The following is a 17,371-nucleotide window of genomic DNA, read 5'->3' as shown; positions in this document are numbered from 1 at the left end:
GTGTACGTAAATGAGAAACAAGCTGTAACCTTAAAAAGATATCTGATCTTTATTACAATAACATGGCAGGGGGCATTGCAACATGGTTACATTCTTGGCAACAAACATTCATTTTAAACACTAACCCTCCACAGTCCACTGCTACAGATCTTTCCCCGTTATGTGTCATCTCATCCCGCCCTCCCAAGTAATAAAATCTTTTACATGTTAACTAGATATAGTATTGCTTGTGATGGACAGGTATATCTGAGTTAAATTAGAACAACAAGTGACAATTCATGCAAAACTGTCATACAAAATATCAGACAAGTAAAGCACATTTCTTACCACCCCTTAGAATTGACCTAACACAGTATTAAAGGCACAAGTTGGTAGCAAGATGGGAAACAAGTTCAAGGAGACAGACATGGATCTCGTATCAGCCTATATTTAAGATGAAAACCTATTGCAGAAGAGTGATTCTTTTAAAATAGAACTGCCTGTGTCTGCACATTATCTACTCACACAGGTTCATGAGGTTCACTGACAGCTGTTTGTGATAGAAAACCTGTTGCACCTCTGATCCTTTTTGTATCCCGATATTATCTATGTGCAAATGGTCAAAATACCGAAATGCTCCTAGCACAAAAGACCTGAACAAATACAGCAGCTGAACAGATCATGTACCCACTGGACTGCCCTCCACCCCAACACAACCATCTACATCTTCTTTCAGTTCCTTGTTGTCATGGTTACAGAGTAAAGCAACATTACTGCAAGGCCCGACCAGGAGAGCTGAGATTCCTCAAAATGGTTAACTGATCTGTTCTGAGCTGGCTGCAGTAATCGGTGACACAAGGAAAGGAAACTGACTTTTAACTCTTAAACAAGTCAATGATATGTATCTTCATATGAGTGGGTGTGAGTTTAGATCATGTTTAGGATCAAATACACTAAACACACGTATAGTTAATGCACTGCAACATGTCTGTCACTGTATTTGTATGTCTGTCTGTCCATCTAAAGCTCCATGTTTGTTCAGCACATTTGTGGTCACAGGTTTTCCCCGGGCTGGTACTGCGGCTCTGTGGCGGTGAAGTAATCCTCCAGGAAGGACTGCAGGTACTCAAAGGTGTGTCTCTCATCAGGCTCCCGCCTCCAGCACTGCACCATCAGTTCATGAAGCGAGGCAGGGCAGCCGGGGGCACATGGCATCCGGTAACCCCTCTCCACCTGCTCCAACACCTCACGGTTGTTCATGCCTAAAGGGATGGAAGAAGAAGACGCGGAAGGTGGATGAAGGAGAGGAGAAAAAAGGTTGAATTCAACACAGTCAGGGCAGAGAGAAAAAAAATTAAAGTCAAGTGTCACACTTTAGTATGACAACAAATTCATGCGTGTGGCTGTGCATGTTCAGGGCTCACAGGGAGATTTGTTTTTAATGACAGTGGTGTTATTTCCCACAACTGTAGGGGGAACCAAAGAGCAAAATAGTTGCCAAATTCTAAAGTTCTACTTTCATGTTGCTGCTGCATCTCCTGTCACCTTCTGCTTAAAGTGTTTGATTTAATTATTTGGTCTAAAATGGCAATATGCCATCTCTTTGTTTGAAGTGAGCCAAACTGGCAACATGGCGCGCTTTATGCAAATATGCTTCATAGTGATGTAGAAAAGTGGAGGAAGGAAAGCCTTGATAAACAGTTGGGTATTTCAGGCAGGCCAGAGCAGTGTTTTCTGGAAGGGAGACTACAGCTGCACTCAAGCGCAACACAATGGGCATTGTACATCCAAACTGTGACATCAGCACAGCTCCAGTTTTCATCATTTTTACGCTCGAGTCTTGTCTTCCCTTCAACAACAGGTGTCACTACTGGGAAAAATATGCTGCCAGATCACAGCAACAGCAACAAAGGAAATAAATTACAGCAAGTGCCGCGTGATCAGAGATGTTCGACAAAAAGATTTGTGCAGAATGCCCAACCCCCTTTGGTGTGCACTTTTAAGCTTTTTTCAGCATACAAACCTTTCACATTCACAATAACACTGCAAAATGAAATGAAAAAAAACACTTTATCAAGCTAACAAACTAATAGAATCCCAGGAGGAAAACACTTTTGAAAAATGCAAACAGTGCCTTTGAATGCACCAATTCCCGTGTGTTAAAGGACATTAAGTAAATCTTCAAAACTGCAAGACATGCCTGGTAATTAACACAATAGGTTGGCAGGTGCTTAAATCCTTTTCCATTTACTTCAGATCAATTATTGTTTATAATGTTTATAATAATATGTTCATACATTATAATCTGAAGCTACTCTTCTAGATGTTAAAGACTCTGGATTCTGCATGATAGTGAACGGGAAGGTAACACCTAGTACCTGGGTAGGGCACTCGACCCTTAGTGATGAGCTCAGTTAGTAGGATGCCAAAACTCCAGACATCTGACTTGATGGTAAAGCGTCCGTAGAGTGCCGCTTCTGGAGCCGTCCACTTGATGGGGAACTTCGCTCCTGATACCATGGTAACAATAGGAAAGATGCATGATAATATAATTAGGATAGGTTATGATCTGAAATATAGGCATAAAGACTGAAGCAGACACTTTAATAATAGCACTTCGCAAGTGTGGCTCTCCTCCTCAGTTTCATTCCCACACACAAACACACAGTATCACATCCTTCCACCTTGTCTGGCTGTGTACTCGTTGTCCTCAATGAGCCGAGCCAGGCCAAAGTCAGCGATCTTGCACACCAGATTGTCTCCAACAAGGATGTTCGCTGCTCGCAGGTCACGGTGGATGTAGTTCATCCGTTCGATGTACGCCATTCCAGCTGCAATCTGCAGAAAGAGAAAGCGAGGCCAAAAGCGTTCTGATCTGTAGAGGAAGTAAAAACCTTGCTTTGATCTGTCAGAGAGTGTTTGTCCTCAAATCACCTGTGCAGCCATGTCCACCAACTGAGGCAGCTTCAGGCTCTGCCCTTCTCCATCTTTTAAGAAGTCCAGCAGACTTCCTGAAAACAACGGACAGAGGAGGACATTAAATGGAGGATGTGCTGTAGAGGACAACAGTCAGATAGCGAGAGTCCTATGATTGTAATCGCCTTTAGAAGCTAAGAAGACAATCAAAATTCCTGGCTGAGACAGTAGCGCAACAGAATAAAACAATAGAGGAAGAAGGTTGCGCTTAGAAAAAAAAAAGAGTTTATTTTGCACATGCACATTTTAATTCCAACTATTGTCTTTTCAGGTTTAAGTGAATTCCAACGGAATATTTCACCTGGTCACCCTCAGTCTCCACAGGCTAGTAAAAATAGATCAGAGAATCTCAGGGATTGTTAAGAATTCAGTGCTTCATCCAAAAGGAACACGTGTGAGTTTAAACTTTGATTTCGCACATTACTAAAGGTTTCCATGATCCATGCTTCTGCCAAGATGTTCAGTTTATTTACTGAATGAGGTCACTGTTGACTTCTTGTTAATGTTTGTTGATTTGGTTGATACTGGGTCGGATATGTTGAAAATGTCCATTTTAGCAACAGGAGCCAATAAAAAAAAAGGGAGTTAACTTTGAAGTAGCTCCGGCTTCAGGTGCAGAGGGAGGATTTCTTTCTTAATTAATCTTTCATAGACTTACGTGGAGCGGTTTCATGACAAGACAGGGTGCCTGTGAGAATGCTTTATTTTCTCGCAAAATACTGAACTTAAATTAGACAGCTTACCTTTTCCTGTTAGTAACATCTTAAGAGGTAAAAGTGCTATTCAGTTTCATAATCTAGAATAAGTTAACTTCAAAAGTTTCAATGTCAGTGAAGCCTCCACCAACTGCGATGGCAGCAGTTCAAGTCTACAGTAAGTCAGAGTGGTGACAGTTTACTCAGCCTGATACCTTGGCTCATGAACTCGGTGATAATGTAGATGGGTTCCTCAGACACAACGGCGTAGAGCTGCACCAGCTTGTCATGCCGGAGTCTCTTCATTATCTGAGCCTCCTCAAGGAAGGCCTCGGGGGACATGGTTCCTGGCTTCAGAGTCTTCACTGCTACCTTGGTGGTGCCATTCCACATGCCTGGCATATAGACGAGAGGATGTTAAAGAGCACACAAAATACAGGCGCACACACACACGCACACACACACACACACACACACACACATAGAGAGGCTTCATGTGCAAGCATATGCTCTCATTTTTCCAACCGAGTGACAGCAGCAGATGCATATACAGCACATGCAGCACATATACTGCATATATGGAAACCCATATATACAGATATAAATATCATAAAATAAGGTGCGTCAACAAATGGTCACGTGGTAAATGTCTGGTGCATGCACATGATTGTTATTTGGAGAGCATGCATTTTGTGACGGGGTCAGGTGGGGAGGGAGGGAGAATTTCTTACATCAACACCTGCAGCACCTGAGTTACATGGACAGGAAAAGAGTTCAGTCGGCTTCATGGAGAAACCCTGCATGGCTCAAAAATCCAGCAAAAGTGTGTGACAGAAAACTGATCACAAGTGTAAGTGCAAAAACATCCTGTGGGAATGCCAGCCAATATGTCATCTATTGGGGAAAACAAATTTTACTTGCATAAACTGAAATTTTAAAAGAAATCCACACCCAGCATCCACACTCAGCACTATAAACAGCCTCTATGCCTGCTCAGGGTTTCAGAGGTTCTCACCCATCCACACGTCTCCGAAGCAGCCCTGTCCCAGCTTTCTTTGCATAGACAGCGTTTCCCTCGATACCTCCCAAGCATCCCGCCCAAGACCGAGGGTGAGCGGGGTGGAGATGGGGCAGGGCTTTGTCAGGTAATAACACAGCCCGTCATTACAACCTGAGAGGGGGAGGAGGGAGGTGCCGGAGAGGGTGAAGATGAAAGGAAGGGAGGAGAGGAGTGGTTGATTGAGAATGGGAGAAGAGGGGTGCAGTGATGGGTGGAAAGATGGAGGGGTGACAAAAGGTGATGTGAGATGATGAAACATGCACATGCAGTCATGAGGGAGGAGGGGAGCAGCTCAGCACACCCTGATGTGAAATATTAATTCATTTTTTATCAATTAACAGTTGTTTCAGTGAGATTTGTCTCACTTAAATTGTTTTTTTCACGCATTTATCTTAGAAAATTAAGAAAACTTGTGCAGATTACAATTTTGCATCTGTTTTTCATGCCTGTGTGAAAAACATCCTCTGGTGAATTTTTCTCGAGCACAGGCAGGCAACAGATACAGATCATTAGGCTTCAGCACTTAAATATAATACACAAACCCGCAGCTGTTGATTTGTTTTTTACTTCAGGTGTGCTCCTGCAGTTATTTCCCTCCTCCCCCTCAAACACATCCCCACCAAATCCTACCCATCCAGACTTCTCCAAACTGGCCGTTGCCCAGTTTCTTAATCAGCTGGAGAGATTCGCGGGGAATCTCCCACATATCCTTCGTCTTCACTGATAAGTCAGCCAGCTTAGGCATGCCCCGCTTACAGCTGCCAATCAAACGGCAGCACAGTCCGGCCGCCCTCTCTGAGAGAGAGAACCGGACACAAACAGGCAAAAAAAGGGAAACAAGAGCAAGCACAGAGAGAAAGAGAGGAACAAGACAGGTTGCATACATGCGTCATCAATTGACAAGTTAACCAAAAGTACAGAGGCATAAGTGGCAAACACAAACACTATGAGCTGCTTCCTAATATTGTGGAATAATATTAAAATTGGGATGCTACACAAAAAAAAAATGACATATTGCGTGCTGCAAAATCCCCAAGGTATTTTTTATCATCAGAAAATGCAGGGTGCTTTCTAATATAATCAGGAGCCACTAGGTGGCAGATTTACACTGACAGAGAGCTGAGGAAGTAGAAGGTGTTGTTTCACACAAACTCTGACTCAAGCTTTAAAACTCTAGTGTCGATTCAAGAAAACATGTGCAAAATGTTTTGTCGAAAAAAAAAAATTGTAGAAAATTAAAGTGTCGACATCATTTCTGATGCATTAACATGACACCAGCATTGTTATGCAGCTGCTGATTGAGGTGAAGCTTAGTCTCACCACATTACAAACAGTCGCGTGCTCTCATCTGCATCAATGCATGATTCTTTTTATTGCCCTATGTGAATTTGCCATGTTAACTTAAGCACGAAAGCAATGTTGTAAAACTATCAAATAGAAAGCAAAAAGCCATATCAAGTAGAAGTAGTCACATAAGGCAGGAAGTTAAGCACCGTACGAGCGCCACAGTGCAAAGTTAAGATGATTACTTTGCAGTGCAAAAAATGGTGCCAGATATAGGCCTTAAAATAACTCGGTGAATTCATTTCATTATATTCATTTTAAGTTTACTCGACTGCGACAGTATATACGAACAACGTTGTATATTTCTAGAAAAATACAACCATTGTAACGTGTAAAGGGCTTCTAAGCATGGCTAATTTGCATATTCTGCCCCTATTTAGGCTTTTAATTAAAATGTTCTAAAGCAGGCAAATTTATGAACTATAAAAAAATGACAAAACTATACACAAAGCAGCATTAAACAAGAGGCACAAACAAGAACAAAAGATATGCAAAAGAGTAAGCAGTTATAATAGATATATCATAGTCTGTTTGATAAATAAGGGTATCTCAGCATTCACAGATTTTTCACCTGAGAGCTGAAAGATTTAAAGCATGATATTATTTTAATTTCTGTCTGCATTAAAGTGTTCCAAATCGGGGGACCTTTGAGTGAGAAATAAGATCGCCTGGATCTGGAGCAAATGACAGGTTTTAAGACACTGAAACAGGAGCTTTGCAGCCTGACTGGCAGGCAGAAAAAAAGAGGATGCATTTGTGCCCCACGTTTAGGTGTGTTACCTGTGTAGTGCTCCACCAGCTGCTGCACAGTGTCAAACTGTGATCTGGTGGTGATGTAGTAACCACCGTTGTCTAGTTTACGAATCTTATAATGCTTGACATGATCTCCCTTGTTGTCGTCCCAGTCACGGATGGACAGAGAGTATGCACCTGCGAGGAGTTGGAACATGGAGGGGAGGGGAGGGGCGAGGACAAGAAAAAGCATAGGGTGAGATGATATGAATGACAGAGAATAAAAGCGAGTTGAAAGCTTTTGCTTTCAAAGGTTTTGTGCAGGTGTATTTGAATGTGTTAGAACCTCACCCTTGGTGGTCTCACTCTCGCGTATGAGGAAGGTTCCCCTCTGGTTGCCTTGACCCAGCAGCTGTCTCTCTGCATCCTTCCTCCCCATCTTCCCAAAATACCACCTGTCACCATGATAACACCACTTGGGTCACAGCAGCAATGACACACATCACTTAACCTCAGCTTTCAGACTGCATGTCAATCACTGAGGACATCTTAAAGCAGCAAACTGCAGCAAACAAGGCTGTCGCTGCTGTGTGTGTATGTGCGTATATATGTGCGCACACTCACTCCTCGGCTTGTATGGAGTCGACAGGAGCGACGTAGTTAGAGGGTATGTAACCTGAGTTTCCGGTGTCCAAAGAACGAGCCTCCCACCAGTCACCCTCTCTACAAAAAAAAGAGACGCAAAAACATCCCCTTTCGTCATTTCATCGGCATAAAACAGAGGACCAAAAGATGGCAGGATTAGAAGGAAGATATTAGGAGCACACGTGCGAACCTGACTTGTGCAAAAGCAGCTCAGTTTAATCTCTTAGCTTCAAAAGCCAAATGTAAACACCATATACATTGATTTTAGATTTCCAGAGCAGAACAAAACGTTTTTCAATAGCACAAGCTTGTCAACACTGCCTGGGGCAGCGGAGACCTCTGACAGTTGTTAATGGGTGGCATTTAATTGCAGACTGCGGAATCTAAAGTATGCAAACAAAACGATCCACCTTCAGGAAGTCACAACTGATCACATTGACCCTCACGCAGAAGCTCCTGACACATGTTGTAAGGCTTCAGGAAACATTCATTTACGTCACAGTCGTATGAGAGATGATTTTTTTCCTTGAATTATAACATCTGCATTACACTCTGCTCACGTGTTGTTGATGATCTGGAATTTCTCTCCCTTCTGGAAAGTAAGATCATCTTCAGTGCGAGCATCGTAGTCATACAAAGCTATAAAGAGAGTGACTCCGCCACCTGCATGAACACAAAACATACAACATACATGTGTTAGCAGTAGGCATTTAGATCTTCACCTTCTGGTATCTAATTCCCATTATAAGGACGTACTTGTTATGCCTCCAGGCCGCTGGTGCGTGGTGGTGATGAAGTTTGGGATGGTCTGAGTGGGATCAGGACAGTAACGGCCCTGAGACAAGGCCGTCGACCCCTCATCTATGTTGCCAGGAGACAGATCTGTAATGTCTACTGTTGCTGATGTTGCTGTTACTGTCTTGGCCGACTTCTTCTGCTTACAACAGATACACCCCATAATAACCAGGAAGGAGACGGCGTCTGTAAAAGCAGACAGTTCAGTTGCTTCTCTCTTCGTGGATGTTACGAGAGAGGATCTAAAGGCATTTTGTTTTCATGCATCAAAGAAACGAAATGTGGCCGACACAGAAACTAAATGTCCTGTGGCGGACGTAAAAATTAGAGGATGAGAACTTATATAGAATGTGTGAAAACAACTTCTTCAAATTTAGTGTTAATGTGATAACGTTGTGTCTAGCTGGAAAGTGAAAGCAACACACATTTACAGCATACAGAGGTAAAACTAAAGAGAGAGAACTGGGCAAAGAGAAGTAACAAACTTTGAATAAAAAAATTCAACTTCCCTCAAGCAGGAGTTGGAGGAGGAATAAGAGGGGGGTGGCTGTGGAGCGGAAAGGAGAAGTTAATATTCTCTCACCTGATGTCTTCCTCTGTCAGATCATCTGGCATTCACCATCGCCACTGGAAAAGAGATGGAGAAGTTGAGTGGCAGGGGCTGGAACGAGAGGGCAGGGCAGAGAGGGGATGAATGGCAAAAGATAGCTCAAGAGCAGCAAAGTGTGAATATAGAGAAGCAGCAGAGGCAGATGTGAGGAGACAGAAAAGCACAGACTGCCTTAGATAGGGAAATAAAGAGAGAGATGTGAGGTTAGCCACTTCCCTTTTTGCTTTGCTGTTTCGAGAGGGTACTCAGTCACTCTCTTTGGCCAGCAGCTGTGTGTGTGTGTGTGTGTGTGTGTGTGTGTGTGTGTGTGCGTGTGAGTGTGTGTAAACATGCCTGTGTGTATGTGCATGTTTGAGTTTTGTGTTGAAATAGGCCAGTAAATGTCACCATTTGACTGAGGTAACTGACACAAAGTGACTATCCATGACAGCATGTGATGTGTTTCACAAAGATCATTGTGTCAATGTGTACGCATGTATGCAATCGTGACTTCCAGTTTTGGGCAAACCTCATTCTTTCAGTAAAATGAATGTTGACAAAGCAAAAACCGAGGCAATTGAAGCCATCAACATGAGTTCATGATTTTAGGCATTCATGGGGCACCTGGTACTCTTTGTTAAAACTAAACTTTGGCATTTCAAAACTGTTTTAATTCCCTTCTCAGGATAACTCACTTTCTCATTTTTTTCAAAAAAAGAAGAGATAATCCTGGTTTGATAAACAGATATCATACCAGTCAGTTAGGTTAGCTTAGCAAAAATGCTTGAAACGGATAGCCTTGTTTGGTCCAACGCTAACACAAGCAAGCATCTAAGCTAACAAGTTATTACAAATAAGTTCTTTGTTCAATGTGTCCAAACTTTTCCTTTACAGGTTAAAAGTTTCACTTTCAGATAACTCTTTTTATTAATGGCAACAGTACCGCCAAAGCAGCACGGTGAAAGCTTCCAGCTCGGGTTGGTTTAAGGGGTCCAGATGGGCTTCACTACAGAAAAACTTTTTCACTTTTAATGTACTGTGGAGTTTGTGTTACAATCTTTGCATGCTGGCATGCCACCATCCACAAATGAACAGTTGCCTAAAACTTTGCCATTTCAGACCAATCAGCCAAAAAACACCACGTCATTTAAGGGAAGCCATAACCCATTCACATCATCTCATGTGCATCTATCTCCCTCTCAGACTTGAAGTGACATTTGCAAGCTTTTTAGTTTCAAGTCTAATATAAATTAACTATAAATATGTTGCCTTTATAAGGGTGGCCTTATTTTTATCAGTTTAAAAGGACCAGTGCTACAGATGTACAGTATGTTTATTGAATCCATAAGATTATGTTGGAGACTCTGGAAGGATTTTTTTTTTCCTTTTTATTCCAATATTCTAGACTTTCGAATCAAGAAATTGAATATCAGTTAGATAAAAGATCTCTCCAGCTGGGTTACCAGATTATTACTCGTACCAAATTCTTTATGAGAAATACTCTATTTCAATTCCACATTCAGGTACGTCAAATGAAAAGGAATGTAGGACAGGGGGTATTGTAAGGGGTTAGGGCGGTACTTCTCAACAGACCTTTAATCAGTAACCATGATGACATCCATTTATTAGCTCAACTCCATATTTGATTTTAAAATCTGCTAAATTCTGTGAGTGTAAACCAACACTAAGACAATGCTGAAGTTTTTAAAACTTCCTTTCCGATATTTCCTGATACCAGGTGCACATTTTGTCTCGATAAGACACACACGAAACATAAAAAAGGACAAGGTGAAAGCAATGCTAGCATCAGCCGCATTGCTCCATAAACTTACACTAAGTTTCAGCCGCAGACTTTATGGTTTTGCTGGAGGTTTCTGATGTTTAATCAACATTCCTTGATTACAAAGAGGTGAACGATGTATTAGAAACACGGCTAGTGTAAGTTAGCACAATCAAACAACTGCGTCCAACAAATCCATAAGATCTTCAAATCATTAAAAGCTTTGACAAAGGAAGGGTTTCCTTTACAGCTTTGGGAAAACACTGAATCCATTTTGGCAAAGGGCACCCCTTTAATCTGATGACTGAACGAAGAGCGGTCTTGGGATTCTAACCTGCAACCTTTCAGGCGGCCAAAACTCCAGGCTATGACCACCCCACCTACTGAGGAATGTAGGGGAAGTAACACAGAAGGAGAACAATACAAGTTATGGCAGCGAGGGAAGAACAAAAAAGCAATTTACTTTCATTATGAAAAAAAAACCGCCGAGCTACTGCTGAGCCGTGTCAGGTTTGTTCCATCCGCACAAATTCCTTGAAATTCCTTCATGGCAACAAAAGCTATTATGGGCTACATCCAGAGGAGTGTGTTGCTCACTCACAGCAAAATATGCAAACAAATTTTTCAAGTGGGGAATTAACACACACACACACTCTCATTATCAGGCCGGCCATCATGAGAGCCACAGGAAGTTAGCCCTGTTAGAGTTTCCTGTTCACCCCTCTGACGGCTCCCCCCTTTTCCTGGAAACTGAGGACAGAGTCCATCCCCATACACACACCAAAACAGCTGCAGAGCCATAAACACCCCTGACACACACATTTTCTTCAGCTGCTGTTCTCTACACCATGCCCACACCCATCCGACACCAGCCTTTCATATTACCTCCATCCACCCCTCAGATGCTGACTTCTTGATAGATTGCAAAAGGAGAAGAGACAGAGAGACTTCTTTTATTTTATTCATATCTCGGCTTGTCTTTCTTTTAGCTCCTCTTTTTTCTGCTTTTCGAGGACTGCCTGATAACCACAAACAGAGGTGATAAAATAACAGAGATGCCCTATCTCTCCCTCACACACACACACACACACACACAAGCACTAGGAAGTGTTGTCAAAGCAGCCATTCTAGTCATTGTTCTCGATTAGTTCCCGTTGACCTGATATTCCTGCTCTTGTCTCGTCTTCCTCTCTGCATACAGAAGCTGCTATAACTCACAATAATCCAGTTGATCTAAGGTAAGTATTGTGGGAGAGCGGGGCCTTGACACTGCTCGGACAACATATTGTGTGCTGACACTGCTCCAACCAGATGTTGTTTAAGGTCAGAATGAACCCTGTATAGATAATGACGAAGATGTCAGAGCATTTTCAGACAGCAGGTGCCGAAAAGAGATTGGGTTTGGGCCACATACTCACTGAATGATATAGAAGAGAATGTCACAAACTGAGGTCATCTGGAATTTCCGTGCATGCTGCAATGTACATATCTCTGTGACGTTCTGTTCAATAAATTCCCCATAAGAGGCTGACCAAGATGAGTCCGACTACTCTTTTCTCCACAACAGTATACATACAAAAAAAAAAACCTGTGCACCTGCTGCTTACCGGTATCAAATTCGTCACATACAGTTAAACACAAATCAACATATATCTGATCTGTCCTCATGGTTGCCTCCATGTCTTTAAAAAGTAATTGACGTTCACATTTCAATCTGCCACAAGTATCACATACACCAGCGCAAAGGTCGTGCGAGTGGGTGGGAGTGTGGTGGTAACGGCAATGAGTGGTAACGTAGGGGTTTGCACAGTCGGTGGGTACTCTACTTATGCGTGTTTGTATAACAAGAGTCACAGTGAGTAAGTCATATGGAGTTCCTGTTTGTCTCCTGAAAACAAATAATGAAAATGAGACACAGACCAGGTGAAAGCAGTTGCTGCTTGTGCTTAAAAAGCAACACATAGAAAGTGAAATGAAGAAACTGTGTACTACGAAGAGGTGCATCGCCAGCACACATTCACAGTCCCTTCAGTGGTATCAATGACATGCCGGTCTGCCGGTTATACATTCTAAAAGATGCTGTTTCTCTTTAGTGCATCTGCGATTCCTTGTACAACAAACCATTTTTCACCGACACACATTCTGGGAGTTCTCGTGTTGCTCGACTCGATTGGCTTTCGAACGCCACAATAGATTTTTATAGTAGAAGGCAACAGCAACGAAATAATTATAACAAGCTGTGAAACAGAAGCTACTTCCTCTGGTGGGGAGAAGTGTGGTATTGGTTTGTGACGTGTTCGCCTGAAACAACAGACCCCCTTGTACTGCTCACACTAATCATGTAAATGCATGAGACATCTAAGTGTTCGCTACCTTTTTGACATGTGACGTTACTGGATAATTGTGTAACCCAAACACCCAGACTTCACTTGGCTTGTTTGTACTGTAACTTCGTGACGTGGCCCTTTGAGCGAAACCTGTTACAAAGGAGAAAATGCTCAAGCACAAGCAGCGATGCCGCACAAATAGCCTATACGGCAGTATATTTATAAAGTAAAAAGAAGAGAGAAGTTTCGATTGACGTGTAAAAAAAGCTGAACTCAAAAACAGCAACTCCGGAAACTACTCAGGCTGCTTCGCTTGTTGCAGTTGTCTTCATTTTAAATAAAAAAAAATTTTAAAAGGCAAAATTTGTCATGTCAAACGTTTCGAAAAGTTAAAACCTAACTAATCATTCAGACCTATTCAACACCTTCTAAAGCCCCTTTTTCAGCACAACAGTCTGACGTGTTCTCGAGCTTTACTCGCCTTCACTGACGCGCTTTATGCCATCGCAGCTGGCAGAATCTCTCAGGCTTTCTATTTCTGCCAGTGATCATGAGGGTTTGAACTTGGCCTTGGTTTTTCGACCGCACGAGAAACTATCCTCCACAGCACGATGCTGCCACCACCGTGCTTCGATGCAGGGACTCTATTAGCAAACCAACGGGCGGAGCCCATTGTCTGCCAGATGTGGCTCTTTATTCTGTGAACGTTTGAATTCTCGACCGACATGAGAATTATATAAATTAAGGGGGCGGAAAGTGACGGGATCTGAGCTGTTTCTGATTCCGGAATAATCTAAATGCCCCTCACCGCTGGATGTTACTTCACTTTAGTTTGGATGTGACACGTGTGTGAGCTTAAAATACAAACACTCATTTAAAAGCACCTCAGTCTGGCCGAACAGATGGCGGCTGCTGGAATTTTCCACCCTCGTTTCGAGCAGCACGTCTTCTTCTTCCATTTCCTGCATGTCCCAATTCCTTTCGCTGAAGGAACCGACAACCTCTGAGCTAGCAAAGGCTGCGACGAAGATTTGGATCGCACAGAAAGGAAGGCCGAGCGTGTTCTCGTGCTGAAAGGTTGAGTGGATTTACAAAGAAAGTGCTTACGACATATTACAGGCTTGACCACAGCTTCCAACAAAACAAATACTTATAGCATCGCTGAATGCTGAGCATAGGGGCATACAAGACGATTGTAACTGCTTTAAAGAAAATACAGCTTTATTCCCGTCTTCACCTCAAAACAGCTGAAAAGAAATGCAGAAGTGCTTGAGAACCGTTTCTTTCCACAGCTGCACGACATTATATTGCTGCATTGGTTCACTCTGAACAATATAAGGAAGCAACTCAATTTTGACCTAACAACGACCAGCAAGCATTCAGTGCATTCTTATAAAATCACAATAACATCACCCTCCATCACCATCGTCACACTCATAAACATCCAAATCCAAATGACACACCCTTTCCTGCACAGAGGACTGCAGATAAGCTGCTCCCAGCGGGAAAGTTCACTTCAGCAACACGCACACATGATCTTTCAAAATCTGTAGCGCCATAGCGATTTCATACGAGTCTTGCTCTAAAGCTGTGAGCTCAAACGTTCACCTCCCTTCCTCGTCCACCACCTCCTCGCTTTTCGTACCTTTTTATTCTCACTCGCCCTCTCTCTTACACAGCGTCGTGAGCAGGAAACTCCACAGGATGCAGAGTATGAGTGGGGCAGGAATGATAGGACAATGGGAAGCAAGCTGTCACTGAACCCTCGCACATACAGCACACACTCAGAATATATATATATACACAGTGTCTAATAGAAAGAAAGATGGAGATAGAGCTGGAAGCGAGCAGTGGAAAAGTAAGGCGTCTCGGCCATCAGGATGTCCTGTTTCCACATGATGTCATCATATCCTCCAGATATAGTGGATAGTGCTGGTTTGTTGGTAGGCACGCAGGAGCAATTACGTACTCGCAGAGTGTGGCCGGGCTTTGTTTTTTACACACTAGAGGATCAAGGCCTCTTTCTTAGGGTACAAAAGGAGAAGGTGATAGCCTCACCACACACCCAGCTGTCGCCCAGGTGTGTCAGAGGGAGCAGGGCTCCACCCAGGAGGACCAATCATCTGTCACAGACCCCAGCTGCTCAGTGGGAACGCTGTGTGATGAGGGCCATGTTCATTTCCACTCCCCCCCACTAGAAACCGTATCCACGCCCCCTTCCTTCCTGCCTAGCCCCAGGACTAAAGACAGGAACTGACCTCGTAAAGCAACAGGAAGTGATGGAGTCCGGCCTTGGACAGAATAATCACGGTTTTCCCCCCATCCAACCCTTACAATTCCTTCACAGCCACGCATAATACGTCTGACTGTTTTGAGACATAATTTATGGTGATTAGAGAAAAACACCTGTCACGGTGAAAGGATAAACACACTCGACCTATCAGACTTTGTTAAAGCCACAGAAACACCTCTGATGGATGGGCATGTTGAGGAAACAGGCAACCCGGCCTTTTCCTCAAGGTGGTTTCCTGGAGGCACATCGCCAGATAAATCACAGCCACATTTACTGAGGGTATATTTCTCATCCTCTCACAAACAAAAGCTCTTACTGGCAGCCTAAATGGCAATTTGTTTTTTTATTATTCTTTCATTCGTTAAAATGTAAAGACAGTAAAAAGTTTTTTTTTCTTTAACTATCTCAATAGAGACATCGGACCAGCCCCATATATACCAACTTCTCACTTTAAATTCCAGTCTTTCAATATTACACTACTGACCGTTTGATTTCTAAATAACATCCTCTGTGGTAGCCTTCCATCGTGAGGAGTGGAAGTACTGGCAAGTCCGCACTTGATCAACTTCTCATAAGCAACTATAGCCAAACTTCCTTTATTCAACAGGCACAGCGGAGCTCCTCTTTTTTGTTTGGTTGTTTTTTTGTTTGTTTGTTTTTACAAGAAAATGAAGCCACCAGATCACTGACAAATTAACTGAAAAAGGTGAATAAAGGCACCGATAAAGTGTTATAGAGCTGCTGAGAGTATGTATATTGTTTGGTACTTTCAGCGCACTTTTACACACCCACCTCGGGTGTAATCTTACTTTTCCTTGAGCAAACGTTTTCTTTTAGTAAACAGCATCGCACTGACGAGTTCAAGAGTGAAATTCATTGAATAACTAACATGACATCCCTAGATTTTTCAGATAAATCAGAAAGGATGCTTGAAAAACAAATCCGCCTGCTTTTAAAAAAAACGTACCTTGACACAGAAGTCGTCGTTACACCGGGGAATGCTGGAGTCGGTGACCTGCAGCGCTGTCGGATGAATAGAGGGGCGCACGGAGAAAAGCCGTGGGTTACTGCGCTGCCCAAGTGAGATGAGAAACGAGCGCGCTTGTCCTCCGGAAGGCTCGGGGATTGCACTTCACGCGCACACTGAGGGACAGCCCAGAGGAAGGCGCGCGTGCAGCGGACAGTACAACAACCCTGTGGCATTTAGTAGAAAGAAAAAAACAAAACGTCAGCGACACATTTACAAGTGCGGTCGATCAGAGCAAGGAATAGTACCATAAACGACGTCAGGAGAGCTGGTATCACCGTTTATCTCAGACCGGAATTAACAACACAACAGTGTGAAGTTTTATGTGTAGGAATTGGTTCGCACTATGCTACTGATACAATGATTTTACAGACTCGTTTCAGTTTATTCCCGTGTACGCATAGGACAAAAGGCTAAGAGCTCTGCCCTCGAAGCAGTACATTGAAAATATGTGCAACCTATAGCTTGTAAATACCCCGAAAACCGCTGATAAACTGTGCTGATGCCGATTACAGCGTATCTGTTTGGGCGCCGTGAAAGTGCATGCTGGGATGCGACACTTTGACTCAGTGGTGTGAAAGACAGGAAGCACGGATGATGAGATGTGCGATATCCGCGTTCAAGTCAGTACAACTGCAACGAACCGCCAAAGCTGTTCCATTGTGTGGGTTAAGGCTATTTCGATAGCGACCCAAGACATAACTCTTAAGTACCGCTGCACAATTACAATTTTACTCCAAAAACAGCCCACAAATAACATATTTAAGGGTATTTGTCGCCATCTTGTGGCATATGAATGTCACCCAGAAAGGGAATTCGTCGACTTTGTATTCGACTGCTGGCTCAACGTGTCCTCGCACAAAAGAAAAGATTAAGACAAACCCACGACTCTTTATTTATCTGATAACAAAGTAACTTTATTGTATACAAAAATACACGTTATTCTGTGTTGCCTCTGTACTGCAAACAAGGAGGATTGAGGCCTCATATTGTGCTGAAAGGAATTTCTCAAACACAGAAGGTTTTTTTGTTGTTGTTGTTGTTTTTCCTTTTTCAGCCAATGGAACAATGATTCACTAATGCCAGACCAAGTTTCCTCTGGCACACCTGGTGTATGCAGCATCTTGAT

The 17,371-nt window shown here is 42.9% G+C and overlaps 2 protein-coding genes across 5 annotated transcripts in view; one reads left to right on the top strand and one right to left on the bottom strand.

Moving 5' to 3' along the window:
* Positions 1-17,371, top strand: part of zcchc17 (zinc finger, CCHC domain containing 17) — a 190,822-nt gene that overhangs the window by 59,157 nt on the left and 114,294 nt on the right. The gene's annotated exons all lie outside the window — the stretch shown is intronic.
* yrk (Yes-related kinase) lies at positions 26-16,370 on the bottom strand. Of its 4 annotated transcripts, none has more exons than XM_072371114.1 (13): positions 16,183-16,370; positions 8,810-8,887; positions 8,188-8,412; positions 7,992-8,094; positions 7,411-7,509; positions 7,138-7,241; positions 6,835-6,984; positions 5,341-5,505; positions 3,866-4,045; positions 2,914-2,990; positions 2,664-2,817; positions 2,358-2,489; positions 26-1,241 (listed from the first exon to the last, which is right to left on the bottom strand). In XM_072371114.1, exons 3-13 carry the CDS (start codon positions 8,387-8,389, stop codon positions 1,033-1,035), a joined length of 1,575 nt encoding a protein of 524 aa, XP_072227215.1. In that variant the 5' UTR covers positions 8,390-8,412; positions 8,810-8,887; positions 16,183-16,370; the 3' UTR covers positions 26-1,032. The 4 variants fall into 4 exon arrangements, with proteins under 4 accessions (XP_072227215.1, XP_072227214.1, XP_072227216.1 ...); XM_072371113.1 differs by having other exon boundaries at positions 8,810-8,853; XM_072371115.1 differs by lacking the exon at positions 5,341-5,505 and adding an exon at positions 4,666-4,821 and having other exon boundaries at positions 8,810-8,853; positions 16,183-16,369.

Source organism: Leuresthes tenuis, unplaced genomic scaffold (assembly GCF_036924035.1).
Source record: "Leuresthes tenuis unplaced genomic scaffold, fLeuTen1.0.hap1 SCAF_18, whole genome shotgun sequence".
NCBI lineage: Eukaryota > Metazoa > Chordata > Actinopteri > Atheriniformes > Atherinopsidae > Leuresthes > Leuresthes tenuis.
Note: the sequence above shows the minus strand (reverse complement) of the source record. Positions and strands in the feature narration are given on the sequence as shown.